Source organism: Podarcis gaigeae, assembly GCF_964106915.1.
Source record: "Podarcis gaigeae genome assembly, chromosome: 5".
Classification (NCBI taxonomy): Eukaryota; Metazoa; Chordata; class Lepidosauria; order Squamata; family Lacertidae; genus Podarcis; species Podarcis gaigeae.
In genome coordinates, this window is record NC_139681.1 from 28,828,556 (window position 1) to 28,855,114 (window position 26,559).

At 40.5% G+C, this 26,559-nt stretch overlaps 1 protein-coding gene across 3 annotated transcripts; it reads left to right on the forward strand.

The window, feature by feature from the left end:
- The first annotated feature begins 3,185 nt into the window (after window positions 1–3,185).
- On the forward strand, window positions 3,186–26,559 carry LOC310845372 (solute carrier family 22 member 15-like). Of its 3 annotated transcripts, none has more exons than XM_083740472.1 (12): window positions 3,186–3,527; window positions 5,876–6,028; window positions 10,781–10,913; window positions 12,566–12,730; window positions 14,666–14,795; window positions 15,483–15,704; window positions 17,153–17,293; window positions 17,456–17,544; window positions 17,850–17,958; window positions 22,331–22,403; window positions 23,045–23,208; window positions 24,623–26,559. In XM_083740472.1, exons 1-12 carry the CDS (start codon window positions 3,444–3,446, stop codon window positions 24,624–24,626), a joined length of 1,467 nt encoding a protein of 488 aa, XP_083596598.1. In that variant the 5' UTR covers window positions 3,186–3,443; the 3' UTR covers window positions 24,627–26,559. The 3 variants fall into 3 exon arrangements, with proteins under 3 accessions (XP_083596598.1, XP_083596600.1, XP_083596599.1); XM_083740474.1 differs by lacking the exon at window positions 3,186–3,527 and adding an exon at window positions 8,050–8,192 and having other exon boundaries at window positions 5,886–6,028; XM_083740473.1 differs by lacking the exon at window positions 3,186–3,527 and adding an exon at window positions 8,050–8,192 and having other exon boundaries at window positions 5,886–6,028; window positions 23,045–23,203.

A 26,559-nucleotide genomic window follows, 5' to 3' on the forward strand; every position in this document is an offset into this window, starting at 1 on the left:
TGTGCTGGGCAGGCTAGTTTTCATCATCTGTGGCCACTGGCTATCCTAGCTGAGGCTAATGGCTGCACTGTTGCAGCTAAAACCACCACACCCCATAGGGTAGTCATTTCATACACACATGGCTTTTGCTGCAGTTTGACTTCAGATGATTTGGCTTTGTGATAGTACCCAACCTGCACAAGCAGCAAGAGTGAACTAGATGGGCTTTCAAGACTTCTATTTCCAGAAAAGTGCTTGAAGGCCTGCAAGGAGGAAGATACACAGTTATAGAAGGTGCAAGGTGTTATAGAACTTGCTTTACACATTGTATATTTAGAGGTACATCCTGTACAAATCTTGAGTGTGGCCCCTATACTACATTTGCTAGACAATTCTATTTATTCAGGTGGTTTTGTGTTTTTTTAAATTCATTTTATAAATTGGCAAGCAATTGTGTTGTTTTCTTCTGTATTCTCTTTTTCTTTGCAGGGATTTGTTTTGGTAGCATTGCTTCAGTTGAATATATCATGGATTCATCTAGTTTCATGCCCAAAGCACTGTCATGATCTGCAAGAGAACTGAGATGTCCTACTAACACTATGCCTTTTCCCTTTTTCGTTTAAGTAGAGGATGAAAGTGGAAATACGAGGTTCCCAGAAGGTGCTTGAGGAAAATCAATTGGGTCAGAAATCTAAATACGGATTGTGTGTCTGGTGTAATGTCTAAGCTCTTAAACCCAGAGTGCACCTCAAGGTGGTTGTCCAAAGAATAAGAGAACTATGGTGAGTTCAGTGAGCTTATGCATGCTTTATTTATGAAGTGCTCTAAAATTTCAAATGTTTATAAACATTGGGTCATATTAAAGAAAATTATGTATGTAGGAATTTGCTGAAAACCCCTTCTATTAATGCCTAAGCACCACCAGCTGGCTTGCTGCTAGCTTAGCCTCTTATCAGGCAAGCCAGATGATACCGAAAGATACTGTTTTCCTACCATATGTGCCTTGAGACATAGGCATGCTAGGCTAAATTAAAAACAGCTTTAGTGCTATCCAGCCATTTCCTGACTTTTGTTAGTATAAGCCAGACATTTGTCACAGTTAGTTATTTGCTTGTGGGTATGTCTACATAAGCTATTGTGTTTGTGGGTTCATCCTGTTCCCCCTCCTCCCTCCCCATCCTATTCAATTTTGCCTATATTAGGTATGAAAAGGTAAGTTTGCATGAAGAGGGGAAAAACAGGTAGCACACAGATGACCCGCTCTGTTCATAAATGATTATAGGCTTATTTTTACATTAAAAGGAATTTCTGAGCTGGGAAAACTGTGTATATTATCTTTGCTTAGCCTAATTAAGTACCAGTGCTTCTCAGTCAGATGACATCCTTGGCTGCTTCTTTTATAGCAGTTATTCTCTCTCCCATAAGGCATGATCCTGATTCATGATCAGAACTTGTGTGTAAAAATAACAACAAAATCTACAACAGTGCTCCAAAGAGGATTGGGAAGGGATTAAACCATAATCTTCAAAGCACACATACTCCCAACAGAGAAAATATTTAGTCTCCTTATTTTTGTGAACAGCATAATATGAATTCTGAGAGGGCCCATTATTTGCTGTTTTGGTCTTAAATCAGTTTTTATGATGCAGAAATGTAAATTCCAAGAATGAGATGTTCCTGGTCTGTTTGTTTGTTTGTTTGTTTGTTTGTATGTTTGTTTAAAAGCTCCAGTAAGTGACTCAGTATAAGAATGCAATAAGAAACCTGTGGAAGAAGTGGGTAGCTGAGTTTTGGTAGAGAACCTGCCTGCACACTGCAGGTTGCTTTGCCAGTAGGCATATCCTGTGTACATTCCCCCTTGCCAGTCTCCCCCACTGGTTCCTACTATACTTGCTCCTTTTCCCATACATTGCATCAGGGGCCTGTGTGGGGCTAGTGTGATGAATGTCACAACCTTCCAGTTTCTCTCCATATTTATTCACCTGGAACAGAAGTATCTAGGCATGGGTAGGCAAACTAAGTCCCGGGCGCCGGATCTGGCCCAACTGCCTTCTAAATCCCGCCCACGGACAGTCCAGGAATCAGCGTGTTTTTACATGAATAGAATGTGTCTTTTTCTTTAAAATGCATCTCTGGGTTATTTGTGGGGCCTGCCTGGTGTTTTTACATAAGTAGAATGTGTCCTTTTATTTAAAATGCATCTCTGGGTTATTTGTGGGGCACAGGAATTTGTCCCCCCCCCAAAAAAAAAACATATAGTCCGGCCCCCCACAAGGTCTGAAGGACAGTGGACCGGCCCCCTGCTGAAAAAGTTTGCTGACTCCTGATCTAGAGAGTACATGAAAACAGCTATATGTTAGGTTGCCTTATACTACTATCCTTATGCACACTTACTAGTAAAATGGTTACAATGAAATACAGTGGTACCTCGGATTAAGAACTTAATTCGTTCTGGAGGTCTGTTCTTAACCTGAAACTTTTTTTAACCTTAAGCATCATTTTAGCTAATGGGGCCTGCCGCGCTGCTACTGCACGATTTCTGTTCTCATCCTGAAGCAAAGTTCTTAACCCGAGGTAATATTTCTGGGTTAGCAGAGTCTGTAACCTGAAGCATATGTAACCTAAGGTACCACTGTATTGTTTCATTTCAAACTGTGCATGAGAGAGGGGGATGAGGACAACTGCAGTCTAGTGATTGGCCCCCTGTTCCCTACCCAGCAGCTGCTTCCTATGGCTTCTAGTGTCTTTTGCATGGGAGTTCATTTGCTCTTAGATGAGTCACCTAATTTTCCAAATTGAAAATTAAACAGCATGTTCCCCAGAGCAGCAAATGCATGTGTACATCCATATGGAGTGATAATATTTCTAATTTTGCATCTATACATGGAAAACGACATATAAAATTTTATGGGAGTTCCTTGAACTAAGTCTTATTATTATTATTTTTACTTTAGGATTTATTCAAAATAGATGTTAAAGCTATAAGCCAGGACCTCTTTTGTGTGCGCACTTTACAAATAAACACGTGAACTCCATGGGAACCGCTTCGAATGAACACGCTTCAGGAAGAGGCTGACAAGAGAAACGAATAATTCCGCGCAGGCACTGTCCCATTAGCACCCTTTTGTCCCAGAAACCCTTGCGCACTCAGGCCGCTCCCCCCTCGCTCCTGCCTACTTTGATCCTTACGGCTGAATCGGGAGAAAAGGGGCGGGGCGAGGCTGAGAGTGGCGGCGTCCTAGCCCCGCCCCCAAACGCCTCGCCATTGTCCTGTCAGCAACCGCCGCTAGAGGTCGCTTAGGAACCTCTTCCCTCTTCCCTCCCTCCCCCGCACTTCGGCCACCTCACCACCTTTGGACGGCGGCGGCGGCGGCGACCGCCTAGCGCAAAAGCGCTCGAGGCCCTGCGGTGCTCGCTCGCTCGCTCTGTCTGACGGGGATGCTTCGGAGAGGCCCGGCGGAGCCATGGACTTGGACGAGGCCTTCGGCTTGGTGGGGGAGTTCGGCCCCAGGCAGAAGCGCCTCACCGCCTTCCTGGTGCTGCTGCAGGTGGGGGCGACGCGCGGGGCCCGCCCGGCTCCTCCTCCCCCCTCCCTGCCCGGCCAGATGGCAGTTGCCCCCATAATTCCCTCCGCCTCAGCCCCTTTTGTCACGGGGTGTGCGGCGCGTGGTGCGCGTTGCCAAGGCAGCAGCCAGGGCGCTACGTAGACCTGGGCGCGGGGTAGGCAGGAAGCGGCTGCGCTGCCTTGTGGAGGTGGGTGGCGCCTCCCGAGGGAGGATGCTGACTTGGGAGGGGGGGGCTTTGAGGGGAGCGACGTCGCTTGTTCCTGCAACGCACTGCTAGTGAGAAGGATGCTGCTTCCTTTGGAAGCACCTGACCAGCGAGACTCGCCCTCCGGGGCGCTGGGTGTCTGGAGAGGGGAGAGACCTCCCCCTGTGGAATATTTCATTGTGGAGGGGACCATGAGGGTCATCTAGTCCAACCTCCTGCCCAACGTGGGGCTCCGACCCACAAGCCTGAGGTTAAGATTCTCATGCTCTGCACGTGCTGCGGAGAGGCTTCTCAGCCTGAGAAAGTAGCCCATTTGGAGAAGGAAAACATTGGTCCTAAACCTCCGCAGCCATGAGGGATATCTTGGGGAGAAGAAAAGGCTGATGACCTATTCCCCCCCCCCCACTACTAATTTACCAACTCACTCCCCACCCCCAGAAAAGTGCTGCTTAAGATTTTGAAGTCACTTATTGTTTTTATCTTGTGTTTTTATGTTGTGAACTTCCCTGAAATCTGTTTATGAAGGGTGGTATACAGATTTAAAAATAAAATCTTTTGAAGATGGCATTTCTAGTTTATCATTCCCAAGTTGTAATGGTGTTCAAAGTAATATTAATAAGATGGTTATTACCCTGGCACAAATGTTATGTTCTGGTTCTGATTAGTGGATGTATGCTGGGCTACTCTAGATACAGTAAGCCCACAATTTACATTCGTTTAACTTGTGTGCATTCAGCTTCAGGCAGGTGGCAAAAAAATTAAAAGGGGCAGAGGGGGACGAGGTTCCAGGAAAATGACTTTGGCAATCCGACCCACCATTGAACCCAATGGGTTTTAACTATGTGATTTAGGAAAGAGTGTAAGTTGTGGGCTTGCTGTATGATTTCTTTGAGTTCCACTGTTGTTAAAGGCCACAAAAAATAATATGTGGAAAAGGAGATTGATCTTTTAATGGAAATTAAGATGTAACTACAACACTGTGGCATGACTTGGGGATACTGCATTATGATTTCCATAATTGGGGCCTTTATTCGAAAGATTATTTAAAAACTTGGAGAGCTTCTTACACACTAAACACTGATTAAAGAGCTGTTGAATATGATAATGGAAAATTCACATCATTGAATATAATAAAAAGTATATTACTGAAAAAAGTATATTACTGAAAAGTATATTACAATCGGTAAAGTCTAATAAGGCTACATTACTAAGGAGGGACGCGGGTGGCACTGTGGGTTAAACCACAGAGCCTAGGACTTGCTGATCAGAAGGTCAGTGGTTTGAATCCCCGCAATGGGGTGAGCTCCCATTGCTCAGTCCCAGCTCCTGCCAACCTAGCAGTTCGAAAGCACGTCAAAGTGCAAGTAGATAAATAGGTTCCGCTCTGGCGGGAAGGTAAACGGCGTTTCCATGCGCTGCTCTGGTTCGCCAGAAGTGGCTTAGTCATGCTGGCCACATGACCCGGAAGCTGTACGCCAGCTCCCTCGTCCAATAAAGCGAGATGAGCGCTGCAACCCCAGAGTCAGTCACGACTGGACCTAATGGTCAGGGGTACCTTTACCTATATTACTAAGGAAGATTTTCAAGACCCCCAAATCCAACCCAATCCTTAAGAATAGATAGAACAGGAGATTTTACAATACCCTACTGGTTTTTTAAATCGCCAGGCATTTCAAACTGTGTGATCTAAGGCATAAGCTAAGTCCAGTGGGACAAACTCCATGTGCATGGGACTGTCAATTCACTCAGTGGCAAATAATTAGTCTTCTCTTTTTTGTTGTTGGAATGCCTTTGTATAAACATTTGGAAGATGCTAATTGTTTTGATGGCCAGTGTGTTTGTGAAGTAGAAGATTATTGCCTTTACAGAAATAGTGGTCTCAAGTACAGTGGCTTACTTGGTTCCGTAAAAATGAAATAGCAACCAATTATATGTATGACAGGCAGTGAAAAGGCCTAGATGCAATAGGTATAGGAGCTAAATTAAATTTTTCCTGTCTGTACAACTCTATACTGGGTTCTGTTTCTTGGTCACACCAGAGCATGACTGAGTGTTGGGACCTGGCATGTGTATTTATTTATCTGACTGATCGCTCTAAATAAACTCTCCTTGTTTTGCTTTTAAGGTGTTTGTGGCCTTTCAATCTATGCTTATTGTGATAGTGGGAGCAGTGCCGGAATATCATCTCGACCTGGAGGAGATTCAAACTAGTACTAGTAGGGAGGCTCTTGCAAAACACGTCAGGTTTACCAGCAACTTCACATCCATAGCAACAGAGGCAAGTATATTTTGCTGCTGTTTCTTAGCATTCTTTTCTATTTTTTAGGTTTCTTATTTTGCCCACATGGCTTCAATATAGGATGCTGCCTCTTAAAACCTTGGAAGAAAAGAACTTTGTGTATGTTGCAATTCTTTTTTTAAATGAGAACATAGAATTCACTGCTAAAGAAAAAGTCACTTGAACCAGTACTCTAATCTTTAGTGTTTCATAGTTCTAACATTTCTCCTTATGCTGTTCAACTTGTAAGTACTACTCCCCTGAGTAAAAATAATTTGTTAATTATAATTCTTCAAGGCTTAGAATTTACTATGGTATGATCTCAATCCTTTTATAATGAAAGTGTCATAGTGTAACTTACACCACATATTTACGTTTATATATTTTAAAAGTCTCACAAACCTAATTAGTCTGTTTAATGTACAGTCAAATACTGCTGTGGGCATTTTAAGCATCTTTTGCTGTTGGATCTCTTCTCTTTTGTCGTCTGTATTTTTTAGGATCCAAAGAATTTTGCATCTTCTTTCATGTGTCCCAGGGTACTTTGAGTTTATTGTACTTAAACAGCAGTGCTCCTGCTCCTGCCACTGTAAACCTTGCTTATGGAACAGATGAGTTTCAGAAGTAGTTTGTAATATGTCTCGCCACAGTTATCCATGTCTAGGTGACTTCTCAGTTTGACTACTGCATGGGGCTGTCGTGGAAGACTGCAGCTAATGAAGAACACTATGGCTAGACTCCCAACTGGGACCAGGTGAAGAGTTCACATTTCAGGTGTACTAAAACAATGCTGTTGCTCAGTAAGGCTCTGAGCTCAGTTCAAAGTCCTAGTCTTATTCCTGAAAACCTCAGCATATTGGAACCTGAATACCTATTGCATTACTTCCTCCCACATCGGCTGAGATTGTCATCTGACACTTTCCTCCAGTTGCTGCCATTATGGGCAGCAGGTAGTAGTCAGGATGAGAGAATCTTTCAGTGTGGTCTCATCACCTTTGGAATGCTCTCTCCAGGTACCCAGACACCCTCAAAAGTATTATTTCAGCATCAGGCAAAAAACAACATTTATGTTGAGAACCACTATAGTTTAAACATGGAGTCCATATGCATTGTTCTGTTTTCTTTTTAAGAAGGCTCCGTTCAGTGGAAGGGAAGGTTGCTTCTAGCTGGATGTCTCTGGGAAGAGCATTCTGTAAAGTAGATATCACTGTAAAAAAATCTCTGTTCCACATTGCTTTTAAATTGTGCCTTCACAAAGGAAGATCCCCAGAGGAAGGCACCAGCTCTCAGAAAATGTGGCCCCACACGCAGTGCTCTTGATGGCACCTGTTATGTTGTTTTTGTTTGTTTTAAGGTTCAGGAGATACAGGATGGTGATACCTACGCATTAATCACAGTAGGCTTCAAATATCATCTAGAACATTTAATAATACGTTCGTGCTCCACAGGTACATGTTTCCTACTAAAGAGGGAAACATTTTTTAAAAAAGCAAAAATGATTTTATATCCTTGCTTGTTTCATTTTTGCTGAATAAAAAATAGACGTTTTGAACCACTCCTGCTGCCCATTAAAAGAAGGTTAGTAGTAATAACTTGATTTTACAAAAGAACAAGAAGGGGGGGAGGGGCTTTTGCTAGAATCATCATGTTGATAACATAGAAAGTTAAACTAAAGTTGGAACATGCATACTGCTTCTCCCTTAGGAACAATCTGGTCTGTTAGCCCAGTAGGAAATTAGTAGATTGGTTAATAAGCGGAGTCTGCATTCAGCCTTCTTGGAAGTCTGCAAGCTGTTTCTACAACATGCAATTCTTTTAGCTCTGGTTCTATTACCAGCATTACCAATGTGCTTCACCACTGATAATTATCACTGTTTTTAGGGCAAATGCAATAAGGATTATTACAAAAACCTCTGGGAGCCGCTGCCAGGCAGTGTAGTAGGCAATTCAGAGCTACTTGGACTAAAAGTCTGACTTGGTATAAGGCAGCCTCCTATGTCTGTGCTCTTTTTGTGTCTCAGGGTGTGGTCTGAAGGCACATAAGTCTACCACCTTGCTGAAGCTAAGCAGGTCTAGGTCTGGTCAGTGCCTGGATGGGTGACCACCTCGGGACCACATGTTCGCTGCCTTGAGTTCCGTGGCAGAAGAGAGGCAGGAAATAAATGTAAGGAAATAAAATTAATAAAACAGTGATGAAAAGCTATGGCTATAGAGGTTGCATTTTTATCACCTCAGAATTGTATGTGAGAAAGTGATATTGTCAGATAGTTTCTCTGGCCCTGGCTTAGTGCTCTCTAGTGCACCTTTAGATTATTTTTAAACTTATTATTTCTCTTGCCACTTGTTAGCCATGCTTCCCTGCCTCTATGTGCATCTCTTTCAAACATTGTTCAAGGCAGCATTTACATATTAGAAAGGGCTTATATAAAGCATGGGATTGGCTGTGTGCAAAGCATTTGCTCATCCAGAGTTCCATGTGCCTAGCCTGATTTCAATGTTTAAGAATCATTTACATTATTTTCTAGCCCTTATCCATGTGGTACTTGCATGCTACTGATTTGTGTCCATCAGGGAAGATGTACACATATGTACTAGCTGCTTACATAAAGGGTGCTGTGCAGGTTATGAACCCTTTAAACATGGAACTAGGCTGCTTGAAACCCTTTGAAGGTGACTGCTCTTGTGGGAACCAGCATTTTGTTTAAATTTGGGCCCATCATTGAAAGAGATGTCACACAATTAGTATCTTCCAAGTAGCCTCATGTTGATGTTCTTAGTATTTAAATTGATTTGTAAGCACATGCAAACATGGATACATTTTCTGCTTTCCTTTTTACTGCAGTACACTCAAGTGTTTGTGCTCTCTAGCCTTAAACAGTAGCCAGCGTAGTGCCTTCCAGATGTTGTTGGACTCCAGTTTCCATCAGCCCCAGTCAGCATGACGAATGGCCAGGGATGATGGGAGTTGCAGTCTAACAACATCTGGATGGAACCACACTAGCTACATTACATTGCATTCTGGAGAATTGAAATGGTGGGAGCGAGAAGTTGCTCAGTGATTTATAACATCATAAAATTCCTGGTTTTGCAGATGTATGCATGGAAGTGCTTATGATTATTTTGAGTGGTGTACCTCTGTGTTCTGGCTAAAATCACTGTTGGAATAATCATATAATATTCTGCACATAAATCCTGCTAGTTAAACGTCTATTCTTCATAAACTAGATGTTCTTGGTCATGTCAAAACTTCTGTTACATCTTAGCCAGATGGCTTAGTTGGTAGAGCATGAGACTCTTAATTTCAGGGTCATGAGTTCAAGCCCCACGTTGGGCAAAGGTTTCCTCCATTGCAGGGGGTTGGACTGGATGACCCTCATGGTCCCTTCCAATTCTATGATTCAAGAACTGCCAAAGGCTTGAAGGTATGATGGGCTCACAAAGCGTATTATATTGGTGTATGTTTTTCTCATTTCAAAACTATTATAAAAATAGGCATAATAAAGCTTGATAAATGTAATATTATGTCAGTTTTTGAAAACTGGCTCTTGTATTGCTTTGGTAAATGTTTAAATGTTTTAGTGTTTGGGTGTGTGTATTTCACTCTAAGACCTGTATTTGAATTTTGTGCATTTATAAACTGAGTGAGAGCCAAACATGTAGGTAAGAACCACAGATGTAATAAGGGGAAAAAATGAGTTACAGAAACCAAACTTTTAAGAAATGTCAATGTAGATTAATAAAATGCTGGACGTGTTCTTAGCATCACTCTTAATTTCAATATTTTATCCAGCTGCATTTTCATTTCTTATAACGGTGGTTCCTGTAGCTCATCTCACCTTCCCGCTTGGATTGTATGGTGTTGTTTGTTTTTGTACTTGTACTGATCACTAACCTACATATCAAGGACTTCATCAGAAGCTCTAAATCTGTAGCTTCCTAGAATTACATTGAAATATGAGGCCAGCTGTTTAAACAAGGAGCCGTTATGAATTCAGCTCGATATTTTGCTAGTTACCATAGTAACCAATGTCAGATTGCAGTTCTTTCCTACGCAAAACTCCAAAATGTATTCCAGACCAGAGAGCTCCTCTAAGTCCCTAATGGTCTGCGATGGATATGCTTCTGTGCTCTCTTCTTGAGATGACTTCTGAACTTGGAGGTTGTAGAAGGCATTTTACTGTTCCCATTGTGCAATTCTACCATAGTCAGGCAGTTTTGCATGCCATGTGGGTATTAAGTAGCCTCTTGTAGAAAACCAGCATATAATAGGAAATGCATTGTAAACCGATGCTTGGGAAGTATAGTGCACCAACAATTTACCTTTAAACTTCAAATCTGACGTGGGAAGGTAGAATAAATTTATGTTCCATGTGCCAGAATATGGGTCTTGTCTGTTTCCTGTAAAGTGGGAGAAAATTTTAAAGTGCAGTTTAGGTTGGCAGGAGGGATCCCTGCCTCTTTCATTTGGTAGATGTTACTTTAGCCTGACTGGGAGTTTAATGAATTGGGAGCAGCTGTTTCAGGAGTATGTAAGCAAGTATGTATGCAAGCTAGCAAGAAGAGAAAGGATTCAGCAGTTACTTCCCAACCAATCTCCTGGCTACATTGGAAATGGCAGCAACTTGTTTCTGACTAACAGGCCTGTTGCCATTACACTAGTTTCTGACTAGTGGGCCTGTTGAGATTAGATAACTTATCACTGGTTTGTTACTATGTTTTAACTGAAAAGAGTCCTTTTTTTGTTTTTAACAGTGGTATTTAATCAGACATGAAGCATATAAGGTGAGCCTGGCAGCATCCTTGTACTTTGCTGGGTTGCTTATTGGAAATATATTGTTTGGTCAACTGTCAGATAAACTGGGCAGGAAGCCTGTGTATCTAACAGGTAAGATGATATGGAAAACTGTGTATCTGGCACAGTCTTTTGGTTGTTTCAAATTTGCGAGTTAATATCAACTAGGTTTTTTTTTTTTTAGATTTAAGTGATTCATACTGATGGTGTATGAGTGCCTTATTTGTGCGTGTATACATTTACACACACACACACACATTATATTTCAGAATTGTTTCAGAATCAGTACACAAAATTATGAAATTACAAAATAAAATTACTCTGTAATACTAAATGCACTTAACTAGGCAGAAATCCCCATTGGATGCTATGGGGCTTAACCTCTAAGTCAGCAGTCGCCAGCCTTTTTGGGTCTGGAGCACACTTAGAATTTCCAGAAGCTGCCAAGGGCACCACTCACAAAATGACTGCCAGCTCCAAAAGTATAGAAATAAAAATGAGATGGAAACATAAAACATCAGCTGAGCAGCTCAAGAAAGCCCTGCTGCTGCTCCAGCTCATGTGAGATGGAGGGGAAGTGGGACTTACTCAGCTGATGTGCGGGGATGTTTCCCCATGCATCAGCTGAGCAGCCTCAAGCCTCAGTAGCTGCTGCTTTCCGGTACATCAGCTGTTAACCAGGAGGTTGAAGAGCTTCAGCAAAGTTCTGCTGTGCCTCCAGCTTGTGAGGAGACCCTCCCAACAACAACTATGGAACAGTCCTTGCTGTAGAGCATTCAGAAGAAGCAAAAAAATAAAAATAAAGGGTTGCCCGTATCCTGCCTCCCAATATTCAGCTGAGACCCCTCTCCTGCAGCTGCCTGCTCCATGGGACCAACAGGCAGCAAAACAAGTGACAGGTGATTTCCACACTTCCTCTACTTCAGCACAGATTTGAAAGCCCATGAAGTAGCTGCCTGTTGAATGCTTCACATAGCTGCGAGGCAGCAAAACAAACAAATAGAAAAATAGAGCCGCAAGTGTGTGGATCTAAGGACTAGAAAATAAGAAACAGGCAAAGTGCATTAAAGGGAAAGAGGAGCTCTGTAGGACACATGGGATTCCTGCTGCCTGGTATCCAAACAACTCACTCATCAATCACAACTCTGATTTCACAGGAAGGAGCAGCCAGGCTTCATAATTTTCTTTCAAGGGGAATGAGGGCTAGAAACTTCTCCTTTTTTAATGAATGCTCAGTCAGGTGCCAGGTTGGCAACCCTCTGCTCCAAGTAAACATGCACAGAATTGCAGTGTTGTCTTGTAGAAGGAGCATTCAGATTTCCATTTGGACACCTTTGACATTTTAGATATTGCTAGCACATTTGCAAGTAGCTGATACATTTGTGTCCATACTAAAATAACTTAGTAGGAAGACTTTGGGGTTGTGGTAGCTACATCCTCTTATAAAAATAGCATATTTGATTATTGCTAAACAATAAATCTTTATTTGGGGTACTGTCAACTTATGTGTGTATGCATAATTTGTCTCTTGATGTTTTAAGATACTAGAAGTACAGTATGATCTATTTCAGTGGAGCTATGTTTTCACCTAAGGTGGGGGGGTCTTATTATTTCTCCTTTCACCTTATTTTATCTTCATTGAAAACTGCAATCCTAAACATACTCAATGGGACTTCTTAGTAGACATATGTAGGATTGCACCACAAAACTAATTTTTTTTTTTACCCATTATATGTTTTGTGCAGGTCTTTTCTTAGATGTCATTTTTGGGTATGTTTCAGCATTTGCTCCAAACTATGACATTTTTGCAATGTCGCGCTTTTTCGTTGGAATTACAAATGGTGGTATGTCTCTAGTGTCTTTTGTTTTGACACAAGAATATGTAGGAAAATCCTTTTGGGCACTGACAGGTAAGAGATGAGAATTTGATTCAGTCTGCTAAAAAAAAAAAGGCAGTTCCTAAAATTCTGGCAAAAAAATTATATTTAGTAGGTCTTTGTTTCTGATGGGAATTTGATTCTGTGATTCTGTAGAACCAGTTACTAAAAACTGTAAAATTTTAAGACTTTGTGTTTGGGGCTTTCTGCCAGTTGTGTCCTACTCAGAGTAAACCCATTGGAAATAATGGCTATGACTAGCTTAGATTCATTAATTTCAGTGCATCTATTTAGGTGGATACAACACTGAATTTGTTCAGTCAACTAATTGTTTTTTATGACAGATGTTAATACTTTTGAAAATGGCTTTCGGCCCATTGCCTACATAATTTATGTAGTTCCCATCTCTATTCTGGATTATATTTTAGATTATGCTGAGATACATCAGTTACAACATTTTCTTGCCAGTGTGGTGTAGTGGTTAAGAGCGGTAGACTCGTAATCTGGTGAACCGGATTTGCGTCTCCGCTCCTCCACATGCAGCTGCTGGGTGACCTTGGGCTAGTCACACTTCTCTGACGTCTCTCAGCCTCATTCACCTCACAGAGTGTTTGTTGTGGGGGAGGAAGGGAAAGGAGAATGTTAGCCGCTTTGAGACTCCTTTGGGTAGTGATAAAGCGGGATATGAAATCCAAACGCTTCTCTTCTTCATCTTTTTTTCAGTTCATGTCTGCTGCTTGTATTTCATCTTACTCACTTTAGATCCTTGAATTTCAAAGAGTATTTTTAAACAATTGGGATCTAATTTATTAAAGTAAGTTTGCTGTGGCTTGCTAGCTTGCCTAAGATTCAAGAAGGTTAGAGTATGTAGGTAAGATAGTTTTTTTGAACTTGATTCAAATACTAAATTTTATTTCCTAAATATTTGAGTTGGTTTCCAATTGGCAAAGTCCACAAAGGCGTTTCAGGTCTTTTAGCTTAGAGGCTCAAACATGCATAAAGTAACTAAACACTGTTGGACTTCTCATGAGTAAGGGTTTATGAATTATGGTCTTATTATACAGTCATGTAGAAAAAATCTGCTCCTTTTCCCTTAAGTGGGTTCCCTATTGGTAGGAGAAAATAACAGAGGCCAACCAGAGAATATTGAGAAACAAAGTAGCTAGTAAGCCTGATCTTTATTAAACTGTTGCAACAGGGTGCTCACTCACCACATGCAGGAAGGAGGAGGAACCCAGAACAATGGTGTGCAAGCCCTTATATAGACCCTGTAGCTCAAGACCACCCCAAAAAACAAAATACATACATCACAGAAGGAGGCAGTCTTCAACAGAAATCCTGTCTGCTGACAATGGCCAGCAATTGCTTACTTGGGCAGCCGGCCCATTCTTTTGTGATGGTAAATACTTTAATTCCTGAATTAATAGTCTCGCCCTATTAATACACAAAGATGCCCTAAAGACAGGTAAGCAGAAGACAATAGAGAGGCTTTCCCATTTCCTTCCTCCTTGCAGAGAAACATTTGAGGTCAATTTGGGAGAGTTAAAATGGTTTCAGGATTGCTCTCTTGTACTATTTCAGACATGTGGTTTATATACGTATGTGTTTGCCTTGTAAATTTACGAACATTTAATTTATATATATGAGACCTTAAATTCTTATAACAACAGGGTGGCCCAAAAGGAGGTATACTGCTTTAGAATCCACTTTCTTTGTTCTTGACTCAAATTTACTGTTATCATTCACAATAATCCTTTTATCTGACTCCACTAATCTTTCCAACTGCCAGTCTGAAATTTAACTGCCACTTTGTTGAATGTCAGTTATTTGTACCCATAAAATCTGTTGTGATGAATTTCATTGATTCAACTGTATACCTACTTTTGGGTCACCCTTTATGTATACTTTCTGTGTGGAGAGACTTATACCCATAGTTAATGAAACCTTTTGCTTTTTTTCTATTTTCAGGCTCATTAACAAATTTGACATTTGCGGTTGGCATAGCAATTTATGCATTATTGGGTTATTACATAAGAGAGTGGCGTTTCCTTGCCTTCGTATCCAATTCTCCAGGACTTTTCTTTCTCCTTCTCTCATTGTAAGTAATGTTTTGTGTATGTTATGTAACTTGCAAACCAGAAATAAAGTACTGTTACTGGAGAGCAGACTAGTAAAGGTAGAATTTTGAAATGACTTGTGTTCTAAGTAAAATAAGTTGGAGGAACTTGAGGGATTTCTGTTTTGCTGTCAATCAAATGCTTACATATTGCTTATGGAACAATATAATCAGAAGAAAAATCCAGTTGGTTGTGATTCTCACAAACACCCCTTTGTATGCAAGGAAGTCAAGGTTGGCAGTGTTTGCACATGCAGTATAGCTTTATTAGAATTAAATGATTGAACAGTTTTTGTACTTTTACAGATTCATGAAAATAATTTATATATATGACCATAATGGGTGGATATATAAATAATGTTGTGGCTTTGCTAATATGGGAGCCAGAGAACTGGAAGTAATCTTGCTTGTTGTCATTCTGTACCAGGATGGTTAAAATATTTTGATAAATTTGGCTCATTTCACAGTGGTTTGCAGATTCATAAATTTAAAAGACTGCAGATCACTAGCATACACTATTTTTACCTGCTTTCTGATAGATTTTGTCAAGCTTTGAAAGGCTAGTAATATATGGTGATCTAATGAAAAGACAGTTGTGTTAATATACAGATTTGAAAACCCCAAAGTAATTATCCCTGAGCATCTCGGTTTGAATGTTTCTCTTTACAGCATGCTTCCAGAATCACCAAGATGGTTATACTCCCAAGGGAAGACAACAGAAGCAGAGAATGTGCTGCAATACATAGCCCTTGGTAATGGGAAAGAAAGACTGTCTGTGAAACTGAAGCAATGCACAGGAGCAGTAGAAAAGGATGATTCAGCTTCTGGTGTCCGAAGCCTCCTTAAACATCCAGTCCTTCGGTGGCGCACTGTCATCTTGATGTATATTTGGTAATTAATAAAAAGAGCTTCTCAGGGTACATGAATTAGTTGCACACACAAAATAGCAAACTTTGGGCTGTTTGAAAAAAATGTTATTCTGCTGACTCCTCATTGGAACAACTTCAAAATTACCTGACGTTTCCAAAAGTAGATAAATATTTGGAAAGAGCTATGAGTTTTTCTGAGTCGTGAGGCATTATTTTTTTGATTCTGCCTCTTCTGCTCCCAGAGCAGAGTTGAAGTTTTTGTTTCTTTCTTTTTCTAAGTTTCATACCTTCTGTGGTATAATGCTTAAAGAGATAATCATTATGAGAAGTATAATAACAGAACTATTATTATGAGTTCCATTTAGAAGTGTGTATGAATGTGTGTCTAGGGGGATTTAAGAGCACAAGGTCCATTTTTTTAAAAAAAACAATTTTATTTTTAAGGGTATCACTCCACAAAGAAGGTTACAACTGAAATAACTACTATACAGTATTTATTATTTCTAGATGGAGTGCTTCATATGAGTTGGCTTTGTTTTATTACTGTAGGTTTGGGGTCTCCCTAAAGTCTTTTGTACTAAAGATTATACTGGATGTTGATACAGTCAGAACCAGATGCAAAATAATCACTTGCAGTGGTCATGCAGAGAAATTTTCTTTCTCTAGGTCTTTTAGGGATTGAGAAAGAAAAGAAGTTGAGCTGCCTGTATTCTAATTTGATTTTGATCTTTCTGTATTTAGTTGAAATGAAGCTTGGTGTGATTGAGGTTTTGATGGTTTAAACAGAATCTTAATCCAATTGTCTAAATTTGTTGTTTATGGCACAATTACCTTATTGGTATATTTGAAATGCACCTGAACAGGAATTGCACCACAAATGGTAAAATACAGTGGTGCCCCGCAAGACGAATGCCTCGCAAGACGGAAAACCCGCTAGACGAAAGGGTTTTCCGTTTTGGAGGTGCTTCACAAAACGAATTTCCTATGGGCTTGCTTCGCAAGACGAAAATGTCTTGCTAGTTCCTGCGGGGTTTTTTTCCTTTCCCCCCCTTTTCCCCAAGCCGCTAAGCCGCTTATCAGCTGATCCGCTAAGCCGCTTATCAGCTGATCCGCTAAGACACTTATCAACTGATCCGCTAAGCCCGCTAAGCCGCTAATAGCGCTAAGCCGCTAATGGGCTTGCTTCGCAAGACGAAAAAACCCGCAAGACGAAGAGACTCGCGGAACGGATTCTTTTCGTCTTGCGAGGCACCACTGTAACATAAAATAACGTAATCAGACAACTAGCAAAATCTCAGGTAGAGTTCTGTTTTGGTTCTTGCTGTTATAACTTGTACATGTAGCATTGTTGTATGCTTTCTTCTGTTGTGTACATATTCTTTATATGGTGCAAAGATAAATGTTACTGTTGCATACAACTGACCTTTGAGGATCTGCATTAGCTGATCAACCTTTAATTGATACATTTAGGTATGTGTGCAGCCTTGTCTATTACGGCTTAACGCTGAACGCCGGAGAATGGGGAGGAAACCTATATCTAAATGTGGCTCTTTCTGGCCTGGTAGAAGTTCCAGCATTTCCACTCTGCATGTTCTTCATTGAAAAATCATGGTAATATTTATTTATTTATTTCCACCCTTTGGCATCTTTGGCTTTCCTTTACTTGTATAGTTGGCCCTTAATAGAAAATATAATATCATTTCAAATAATCAAATTGTAAAATGCATTTTTGCAGAGATTTCAGCCTGAGCTTCTTCTACATTTTCTCTTTAGGTCAGGAAGACGTAAAAGTACAACTGCTTTTTTGATATTTTCAGGCCTTGCCTGTATATTCACTATGTTCCTACCAGAAAATAATGCTGGTGAGTATATGTCCTTTTCTAAGTAAACATTACACACACATAATTCATCTCATCAAAAGGCATGAAAGCAGGTGCATGCAGTGTTTTAATGCCAAAGAATAACTTTTGTAAAAGAGAACTTCTGACACAAGCTAGAAGCTGCCACTTGAACTTAAATACAAATGTTCTTGAAACAATTTCCTTGTTTTCAGTGGAATCTTCTCCAAATGTGGCCAAATGAGAACTTTGCCTTTGTGTGTCATTTTACTTAATGGGGGAAGGTGGAGCTGATAATGGTAACACATTTCTTTCAAACTCTGTTTTAGGATTTTTATTCAGTCCCAACATCTTAGCTTTATATGGGAAATTGACTGTGAGTGCTGCTTTCAACATTGTATATATTTACACTTCAGAACTCTACCCAACAGTAGTGAGGTAAACAATTTTCTTTTTGTATTTTTTTAAAAAATGTTGGCTTCAAATCCCATAGAATTCTCATATACCAAGAGCAATAATGCGCAAAGAAATGAAACCTCATCGGCAAGTGCATTCAGCTTACAAGCTACAGGTGTGCCAGCATTAGCATTGCTGTTCCTGAGTTACATGTTTAGAAGCTTGAATGTTTTAAATCATGGAGACTTCTCCACATTTCAAGTCTTTCTGGGACAAAATGATTCATATATACCTTGGGTTACATACGCTTCAGGTTACATATGCTTCAGGTTACAGACTCTGCTAACCCAGAAATAGTGCTTCAGGTTAAGAACAGAAATCGTGCTCCGGTGGCACAACGGCAGCAGGAGGCCCCATTAGCTAAAATGGTGCTTCAAGTTAAGAACAGTTTCAGGTTAAGTACAGACCTCCGGAACAAATTAAGTACTTAACCCGAGGTACCACTCTACTGCTTTTTAAGGAAGAGGATCCCATATGTGATCAGCTAATCGCATTTGAAACAATATTGCATGCTTGAATACATTTCTCTGCTTAAACATTTGTATTGTTACCGGCCACCCCAGTCCCTGCCAAGGCATGCCTGGGATTCCTTTAGAGAATTGAAGATGTGGTGGAGGTTGTCAGAGCTTTAAGAAGTATGATTTATTCATGTATTTACACCTGAGTTTGGATGGAGGGAGTCCAGATCTTATAGCATTGTCATATCAAGAGGGACTTGTTCCCCACAAGAGTGCAGTACTGGAATCCAAGACATCTCTCTCAGCCTCCCTTCAGCCAGCTTGACCAAGGCAGATCTCTGTCCTTGTTCTCTCCCTTCCTCTTTCCAGTACACTTTAGCAGTCTCTGTCTGCCCAGGACCAAGGATTCCTCTTAGATGGGCCATCAACACCTTTTGTCATGTTAATGGGTTTGTTCTTCACTAGCAGGGCCAGGCTGGTTTGCATAAGCCAGGGGTTGGCGGCCTAAGGCCCATGGGCCACAAGTGGCCCACGGAAGTTTTTTAACTGGCCCACAAGCCAAGCCACCTGCTCGGCGAGTCCCCACACGGGCGCCGGAAATCGCAGGCGTGCGAGATCCGGCCCACAGAGGGATCTCTGCTGGAGTGAACCTGCCCAGGCGAGGTAAACCTTGCCAACCCCTGGCATAGGCCAACCCAGGGATTCCTTGTCTGGCACAGTTCTGCAGCTTGTTATTTTCATTCATACCCCAAATAATCAAAATCCTGTTACAGATAGGTAGCCGTGTTGGTCTGCCATAGTCAAAACAAAAAAAAATCCTTCCAGTAGCACCTTAAAGACCAACTAAGTTAGTTCTTGGTATGAGCTTTCGTGTGCATGCACACTTCTTCAGATACACTGAAACAGAAGTTTCCAGACCCTTTTATATAGTGAGAAGGTGGGGAGGGGTATTACTCAGAAGGGTGGTGGGAATGGGTGATTGGCAGATAGCTGTGATGAGCCTGTTGACGACTCTTAACGACTGCAATAGGTCTTACAGGAAAAAGCAAGGGGTGAGAAGGTGAAAAATGGCTTTGTCATGTATAATGAGATAAGAATCCAATGTCTTTGTTCAGACCAGGTCTCTCCATGGTTTTAAGTTTGGTGATAAGTTGCAATTCAGCAGCTTCTCTTTCCAGTCTATTTCTGAAATTCCTTTGTAGTAAAACAGCTACTTTGAGATCTTGTATAGAATGTCCTGGGAGATTGAAGTGTTCTCCTACTGGTTTCTCTGTCTTGTGATTCCTGATGTCCGATTTATGTCCGTTTATTCTTTGGCGTAAGGTCTGGCCTGTCTGTCCAATATAGAGAGCTGAAGGACACTGTTGGCATTTGATGGCATACACAATGTTAGACGATGAGCAATTAAATAGTCCCGAGATGGTATGTGTGATGTTGTTGGGGCCAGTAATGGTGTTGTCCGGGTGTATGTGGCAGCAAAGTTGGCATCTGGGTTTATTGCAGGCTCTGGTGCCAGTGTCCGTGTTAGGTCTGGTTGTAGTATTATTGTGGGTTAGGAGTTGTTTAAGATTGGGTGGCTGTCTGTAGGCAATGAAAGGTCTTCCTCCCAGAGCTTGAGAAAGAGAACTGTCATTGTCCAGGAGAGGTTGTAGATCTCTGATGATGCGTTGTACTGTTTTAACTTGGGAGCTGCATGTGATGACTAGAGGTGTTCTGTTATTTTCTTTTTTGGGTCTGTCTTGCAGCAAGTTCTCTCTGGGTATCAGTCTGGCTCTGTTGATCTGTTGTCTAACTTCATCTGCTGGGTATTTTAGTTCTAAAAAGGTTTGCTGTAGATCTCTTAGGTGAGAGTCTCTGTCTGTAGAATTGGAACAGATGCGGCTGTAACGTAGTGCCTGGCTATATACAATGGACTGTTTGGTATGTTTGGGATGGTAGCTAGAGGCATGTAGATATGTTTGTCGGTCAGTTGGTTTACGGTATAAAGTGGTGTCTATGCGCCCATCCTGTATTTTTATAGTAGTGTCCAAAAAAATGTATTTCTTGCATAGATTGATTCATTGTTAGGTTGATTGTGGGGTGAAAATCATTGAATTTCTGGTGGAAGGTGTCCAGGGTCTGTTGACCATGTGTCCAGATGATAAAAATATTGTCAATGTATCGCAGGTACAAGAGAGGTTTGAGTGGGTAGGAGTTTAGGAAACGTTGTTCTAAATCTGCCATGAAGATGTTGGCATACTGTGGGGCCATGCGGGTGCCCATTGCTGTGCCGCTGATCTGAAGGAACAGGTCATCACCGAATTTGAAGTTGTTGTGGGTAAGGTCAAATTGGCAGAGTTTGGTGGCAAAGTCCGCTGTGGTTTTATCTGAAATGGTGTTCCTTATAGCTTGTAAACCATCGTTGTGTGGGATGTTGGTATACAGAGATTCCACATCCATAGTAGCTAGTATAGTATTGTTGGGAAGATTATTTAAAGATTGTATTTTCCTCAGAAAATCTGTGGTGTCATGTACATAGCTGGGAGCACTGATGGCATATGGTTTCAGAACAGAGTCCGGAGACACCCACTGTAATAGTGCCAATACCTGAAATGATGGGGCGTCCTGGATTTCCTGGTTTGTGTATTTTAGGTAGAAGATAGAAAGTTCCTGGTCGAGGTTCTGTTGGTGTGTTAGTGAGGATCTGTTCTTGGATGTGTGGGGGTAGCTCCTTAACAATCTAGTTCATAAATCCTACCATTTATTGTCAGAGCTGCCTCTAGGTCCCAGCTCACAGAGGACCAACGCCCGGTTGATGTAATGTACAAAAGTCTTTATTGAAGTTTAGTTTCCATTTCAAACCCCAGAGCGTGCAGCCCTACGTCTTGACTCTAGATCGGCGAAGTCCCCTCTGAGTCACTATCCCTTCCGCACCAGTTTAAGATCCTAGCCCGGCTCCACCTCCTGCGCTGTTCCTTCCTCCTCTGGGTCCTTCTGCCCCCTGGGGTTTCCTCCTTCCTGGACTCTTCTGACGCTGACCCCCCTGAGTCTTGCCCTTCCTTCCGGCGGGCTTTAGGACCTGGCTCCCTATCCGGGCTACCTGCTGTGCCGCTCGCCTGTACATTTGAACTTGGCGCGCGCGCCCAGCCTGTGACTTTCCTCTTGACCGTTTCCCCGCTCTCCAATGGAGGCGTGGTCAATCCTGACTCATCTCCTCTCTCTGGTGGTGAGAACACTGGTCCCGATTCCTGGGACTCCTCCCCCCCACTGCGCTCTGGTGGGGAAGCTGGTCCTGATTTCCAACTGCTGCTCAGGGAGTCCCCGCTGGCCCCTTCCTTCTGGGGTTTCCCCCTTGGCACCCCCCTTGCCCTGGCCATCGGCGCTCCTTTCTGTGAATCTTCCGATTCGCTGGAGAGACTCGTGGAATCTCTCTGACCACTGTCACTGCCTACACCCCCCTCGGATTCCTCCTCACTCTCCATTTGCTCCATCTCCTGTGTCTCTGCTCCTGAACCCCTGACATTTATGAATTTCCAGGGTTTAGGTTGGTCCCACCCCAAACCTATAACATTATCATTTAGTAAAAATATGCTTTACAAACTATGGAGAAATTAAAAAATGGTGTTTTATCACCACCTAGTGGTAAGATGCCATTTCTAAAATTCACCTTGCATTCTTCCAGGTTACACAGTATGATGATTAGGAAGTCAATTGTATGGAAACTAATATAACAAGATATCTAGTATTGTAATACATTGTAATCTTTTTGTATGGGGATAAAGATTACATGATTATTTCAGCACAACAATCTTGTTATGCATAAACTGTTTAACAAAATTAAAAGGTTTCAGTGTTGATCCTCTCTTCGCAGGCAAATATTTTGCAGATACTTAACACAAATTCTCTTTTTAAAACAGAAATGCTGGCTTAGGTGTATGTTCAATGACTTGTAGATTTGGTGGTATTTTGGCTCCATTTGTCCCTTCTCTGGTAAGTAATACGACTTTACTTCACTCCATTATATTGCATTATACAAACACACACACACACACACACACACACACAAAATATTTAGCACTAAATGAAGCAGGGTTACATATGCTATAGTTAACCATGGTCATAGCTGATGTGATCATACTCTTGCAGTTTCCTAGTAAATGGTGTGTTGCTTTCTATGGACTGAAAATAGTTTAGCACATTACATTTTCTTCAGCAGAAGAATAATAATATAACTGTCTTCAACAACAGTTCTTTAGCATGTTAAAAAGGTACCCAGTTGTATCCAACTAAGTTATACACACTGTAGATCAGTTGTAATTAAGAAACCATGTTAATCACAGCTGTAAATTTTAGTAGGTCTACTCTGCGTAGGATTAGCATTGGATACAACCCATTGATAACAGGACTTAAAGTGATCTGTCATTGAATTATTATTATTATTATTATTATTATTATTATTATTATTATTACTGTATAACCTATGGGTATCTGTATATATACAATTATATTTTTTCAAATGTCTGTCTTGGGAATATGTATATGAACTGAGTGGGTAATATATATGTTGGTATTTGTTCTTCAGTAACTTGTGTGTGTGTATCAATTATGAATTTATTACTATTTTTTTCTAGAAATCCCTTGGCCCATCTGTACCATTTGTGGTCTTTGGAATCAGTGGATTGTCAGCTGGTTTCCTTACTCTTCTACTACCAGAAACTGTGAATAAACCCATTGCAGAGACCATTGATGATTTGCAGACACCTACCTACCAAATACTTAAAAACAAAAAGGCAGAGTAAAAATGTTTTTTTTTAAAATTTCTGAAGTAACCTCTGTCCCTATTAAAATCTAGGAAGTCTCTAATTTATTTGAAATCTGAGAGTATTCCCCCTCCCTTTCTCCTTATTTCTCAAATGTACATACTTAGTATTTTTTCCAATGTCTAATGAGAAAGAATTCTCCAAATGCTGGATGTAATCTGTTTTTTATTTGTATATAGGAAATGATGTTCTTAGCAGAGTTTCTGTGTTATCTCATTCACTCGGCTCCTTGCTTGCTTTTACTTAGTCATGCTGTTACTGATAGGCTATTTAATGTGTGGTATCAGGAAGAGCTCCTGGTTTCATATTTCTCATTCCATCATTATGGAAGCCATCTGGAATATTTTCCTATAGCAACAGACATATGGCAAATAAAACTATGGAAATGGTTGTCTTAGTTTTGTCTGTTTTAGTGGTTGTCATGGATAAGTTTCAGCAAAATTGCCATTGCCACTTTAAAAAGAAATGTAATTCTGATCCCATAATAGCAGTGGCATTTGGGGATTACAGTTATTTAATGTAAACTCTTTAAATCTATAGAACATTTCAAAGTATTCAGTCAAGGTTTTCAAATGAGAGAAAAGTTTGTCATTTCAGAGGAAATGAACATTTTTGTGAAGATATTTAAAAAAAAATTGGTTGATGTAAAATATACAGTTGCTAATTCTTAAAGAACATGCATTACACAAGTAAATTATTTCTATTTAACATATGTAGTTATTAGCTGTGGCAAAATTTGTCAGGTAACCTTTTCAGTACAGTCGTACCTTGGAAGTTGAACGGAATCCATTCCAGAAATCTGTTCAACTTCCAAAACTTTTGGAAACCAAAGCGCAGCTTCTGATTGGCAGTAGGAAGCTTCTGCAGCCAATTGGAAGCCGCGGAAGCCGCACTAGATATTTGAATTCCAAAGAACAGTCCCAAACTGGAGCACTCACTTTCGGGTTTGTGGCATTCGGGAGCCGAAATGTTTGACCTGCAAGGCATTCGGGATCCAAGGTACAACTGTATTTAAATGCTCATGTAACTGAAACACTTGAAATAGTTAGATTCAATTGAAATTAGGTTGGAGCATTTAGCATATTATTTTTTGCAAAGGCATTTGTAAAAAACACAATTAAAAATCACTTTAGGTAGCCCTATAGAAGCAGAGTTATTTATAATTTATCACACTGCTCCAATTGTTCTAGGACAACATACCCAACGGGAAACATGCTTTGCTCTTTCCATCATTATGGATACTGTCTTCTCTTTTAATCCCTGTATAGCGCTTAGAAAATGTTAGGTATTATATGTGATTAATAATAATAGTGACTAATAATAATTGTAGATAACAGTAGAAAACAACGACAACACATTCTAATAATTTATTTTCCATCTGCTTAACAGGTAAATCAGTTAGAAGAAAGCAATTAGTGTGCAATACCCATATCTTGGTTGAAAATGACAACAGTACTTCCACTGTTGAGGTGTGGTGCCATCAAGATTCAACTCTAAAAGTATTTTGGGAATGCCAGTACGCTCAGTAATGTGAACTTAAATTGTGAATGGCGGGAAGGGGTTATACAAACTCACGAGGAACAATGAAGGAGTGAAATATCTATCTTAAACTGCCACACTCTATAAATGTTCTAGGAAATTCAGAATTACCTGGTGATTTATGTCTTTGGTAACAAAAGGACCAGTCCTATATTGATTAGATGACTTAACTGTGTAAGTGTTAAATTATACTGAGGATTTTTACAGTAATTCTAAACATGAAAGCAAGAGGAAGGTATTTAATTGGTGCATCTGGCTTATTTAAATAGGCTCAGGATATCCTTAGCACAGTCTTCTTAAAGCACCTTCAGAATGGAGGGTTACAGGTCTGCCTGGAATATTTAGGCGTTGTTACTTTTTACACTCTTCATGATGCCAATATTTTTGTATTTATGTTTTAAGATGAATGTTCCACAATATTTATAAAGACCAAAGATGCCTTTTGTTACTGTTTCAAACTGTTGCTGCAATATGACTTGTCTGTAGTAAGAATTAAAGTTATTGCAGTACAAACCTGCTGTTAGAAACAGTTAAGTGATCAATTAGGAAATGCAGGTTTTGTGTGAAGCAAGTTACCAATGACGTTCCATGTATCATGGCAGAAAGTGTTATATATGATTATGGAGTGGATACAAATGTGCCCATCCATCTGCAGAAAAATTCTTCCACTCAGAAGGGCTGTTATATAGCCCACATCAGTGGCTTAAAGTATAAAAGTGAAAGTAAATCCAAAACTGTTCATCTTTTTGCACAAGAGCCTTTTGCATAAACTGAATCATGAGAAACACCATAGACCAGGCATAGACAAACTCGGCCCTCCAGATGTTTTGGAACTACAACTCCCATCATTCCTAGCTTACAGGATCAGTGGTCAGGGATGATGGGAGTTGCAGTCCCAAAACATCTGGAGGGCCGAGTTTGCCTATGCCTGCCATAGACTCTCCCTACTACACTATAGCATTGCAATGAGCTGCAAGCCCTTTGCAATATTGCATTGCCACTTCTTTTCCTTACGGTTCTTTGAATCCAATCCTAACAAGAGTTTTCACAATATGACATCATACCAAAGGGATTTCTTTTCATTTTGCCCTTGATATATGGGGAAATTGAAGGTTAAAATGGTGTTTTGATAGCCTGCTGGAAACAAGGCCCACAGTTTATGGCATTCAAGCAGACTGCTGTCAGCTGTCAAATCATTTTGGTGTCTGGCAAAGACTCAGCTGACAACGATCTACATTTACAGTTTATGATTTCAGTGTCCAACTATTAAAATAAAGTAAGCATAGCAAAATAATAATGATAAAACACCCTTACGATACCTGGCTTACAATTCTTTAAATATCTATTATTTATTTAAACACCGTGCTTCAGCACTTGGTTATTAAACTTGACGAACTATTGGGTTTGTGGGGCTTTTTTATATATATACTTCTGCATATTTCATTTTTTAAAGTTCCAAAATATAGCAGCCAGAACATTTTGTCCATGTCATTGGGTAATTCATTAATTTATGTTGATGTTCATGTCCAAACAACAGAAAAAGGATGGAAGACCCATTTTTACGTGGGGTTTTGCTTATAATTATGGAAAGCTTTATAAATCTATATTTTTGTAAGAGAAAATATAGCTCCTGTGGAAGCAGAAGTGAGTTGCTAAGATAATTTTCCACCAACTTACTGACACATAATGAAATAGTTCTCATGTCAGATAAATAATAATGTATCTTTAATGAGGCTGTTTTATTCCAATGATGTTTCAAATGGCTAATAAAAACACCTTTTAAATGC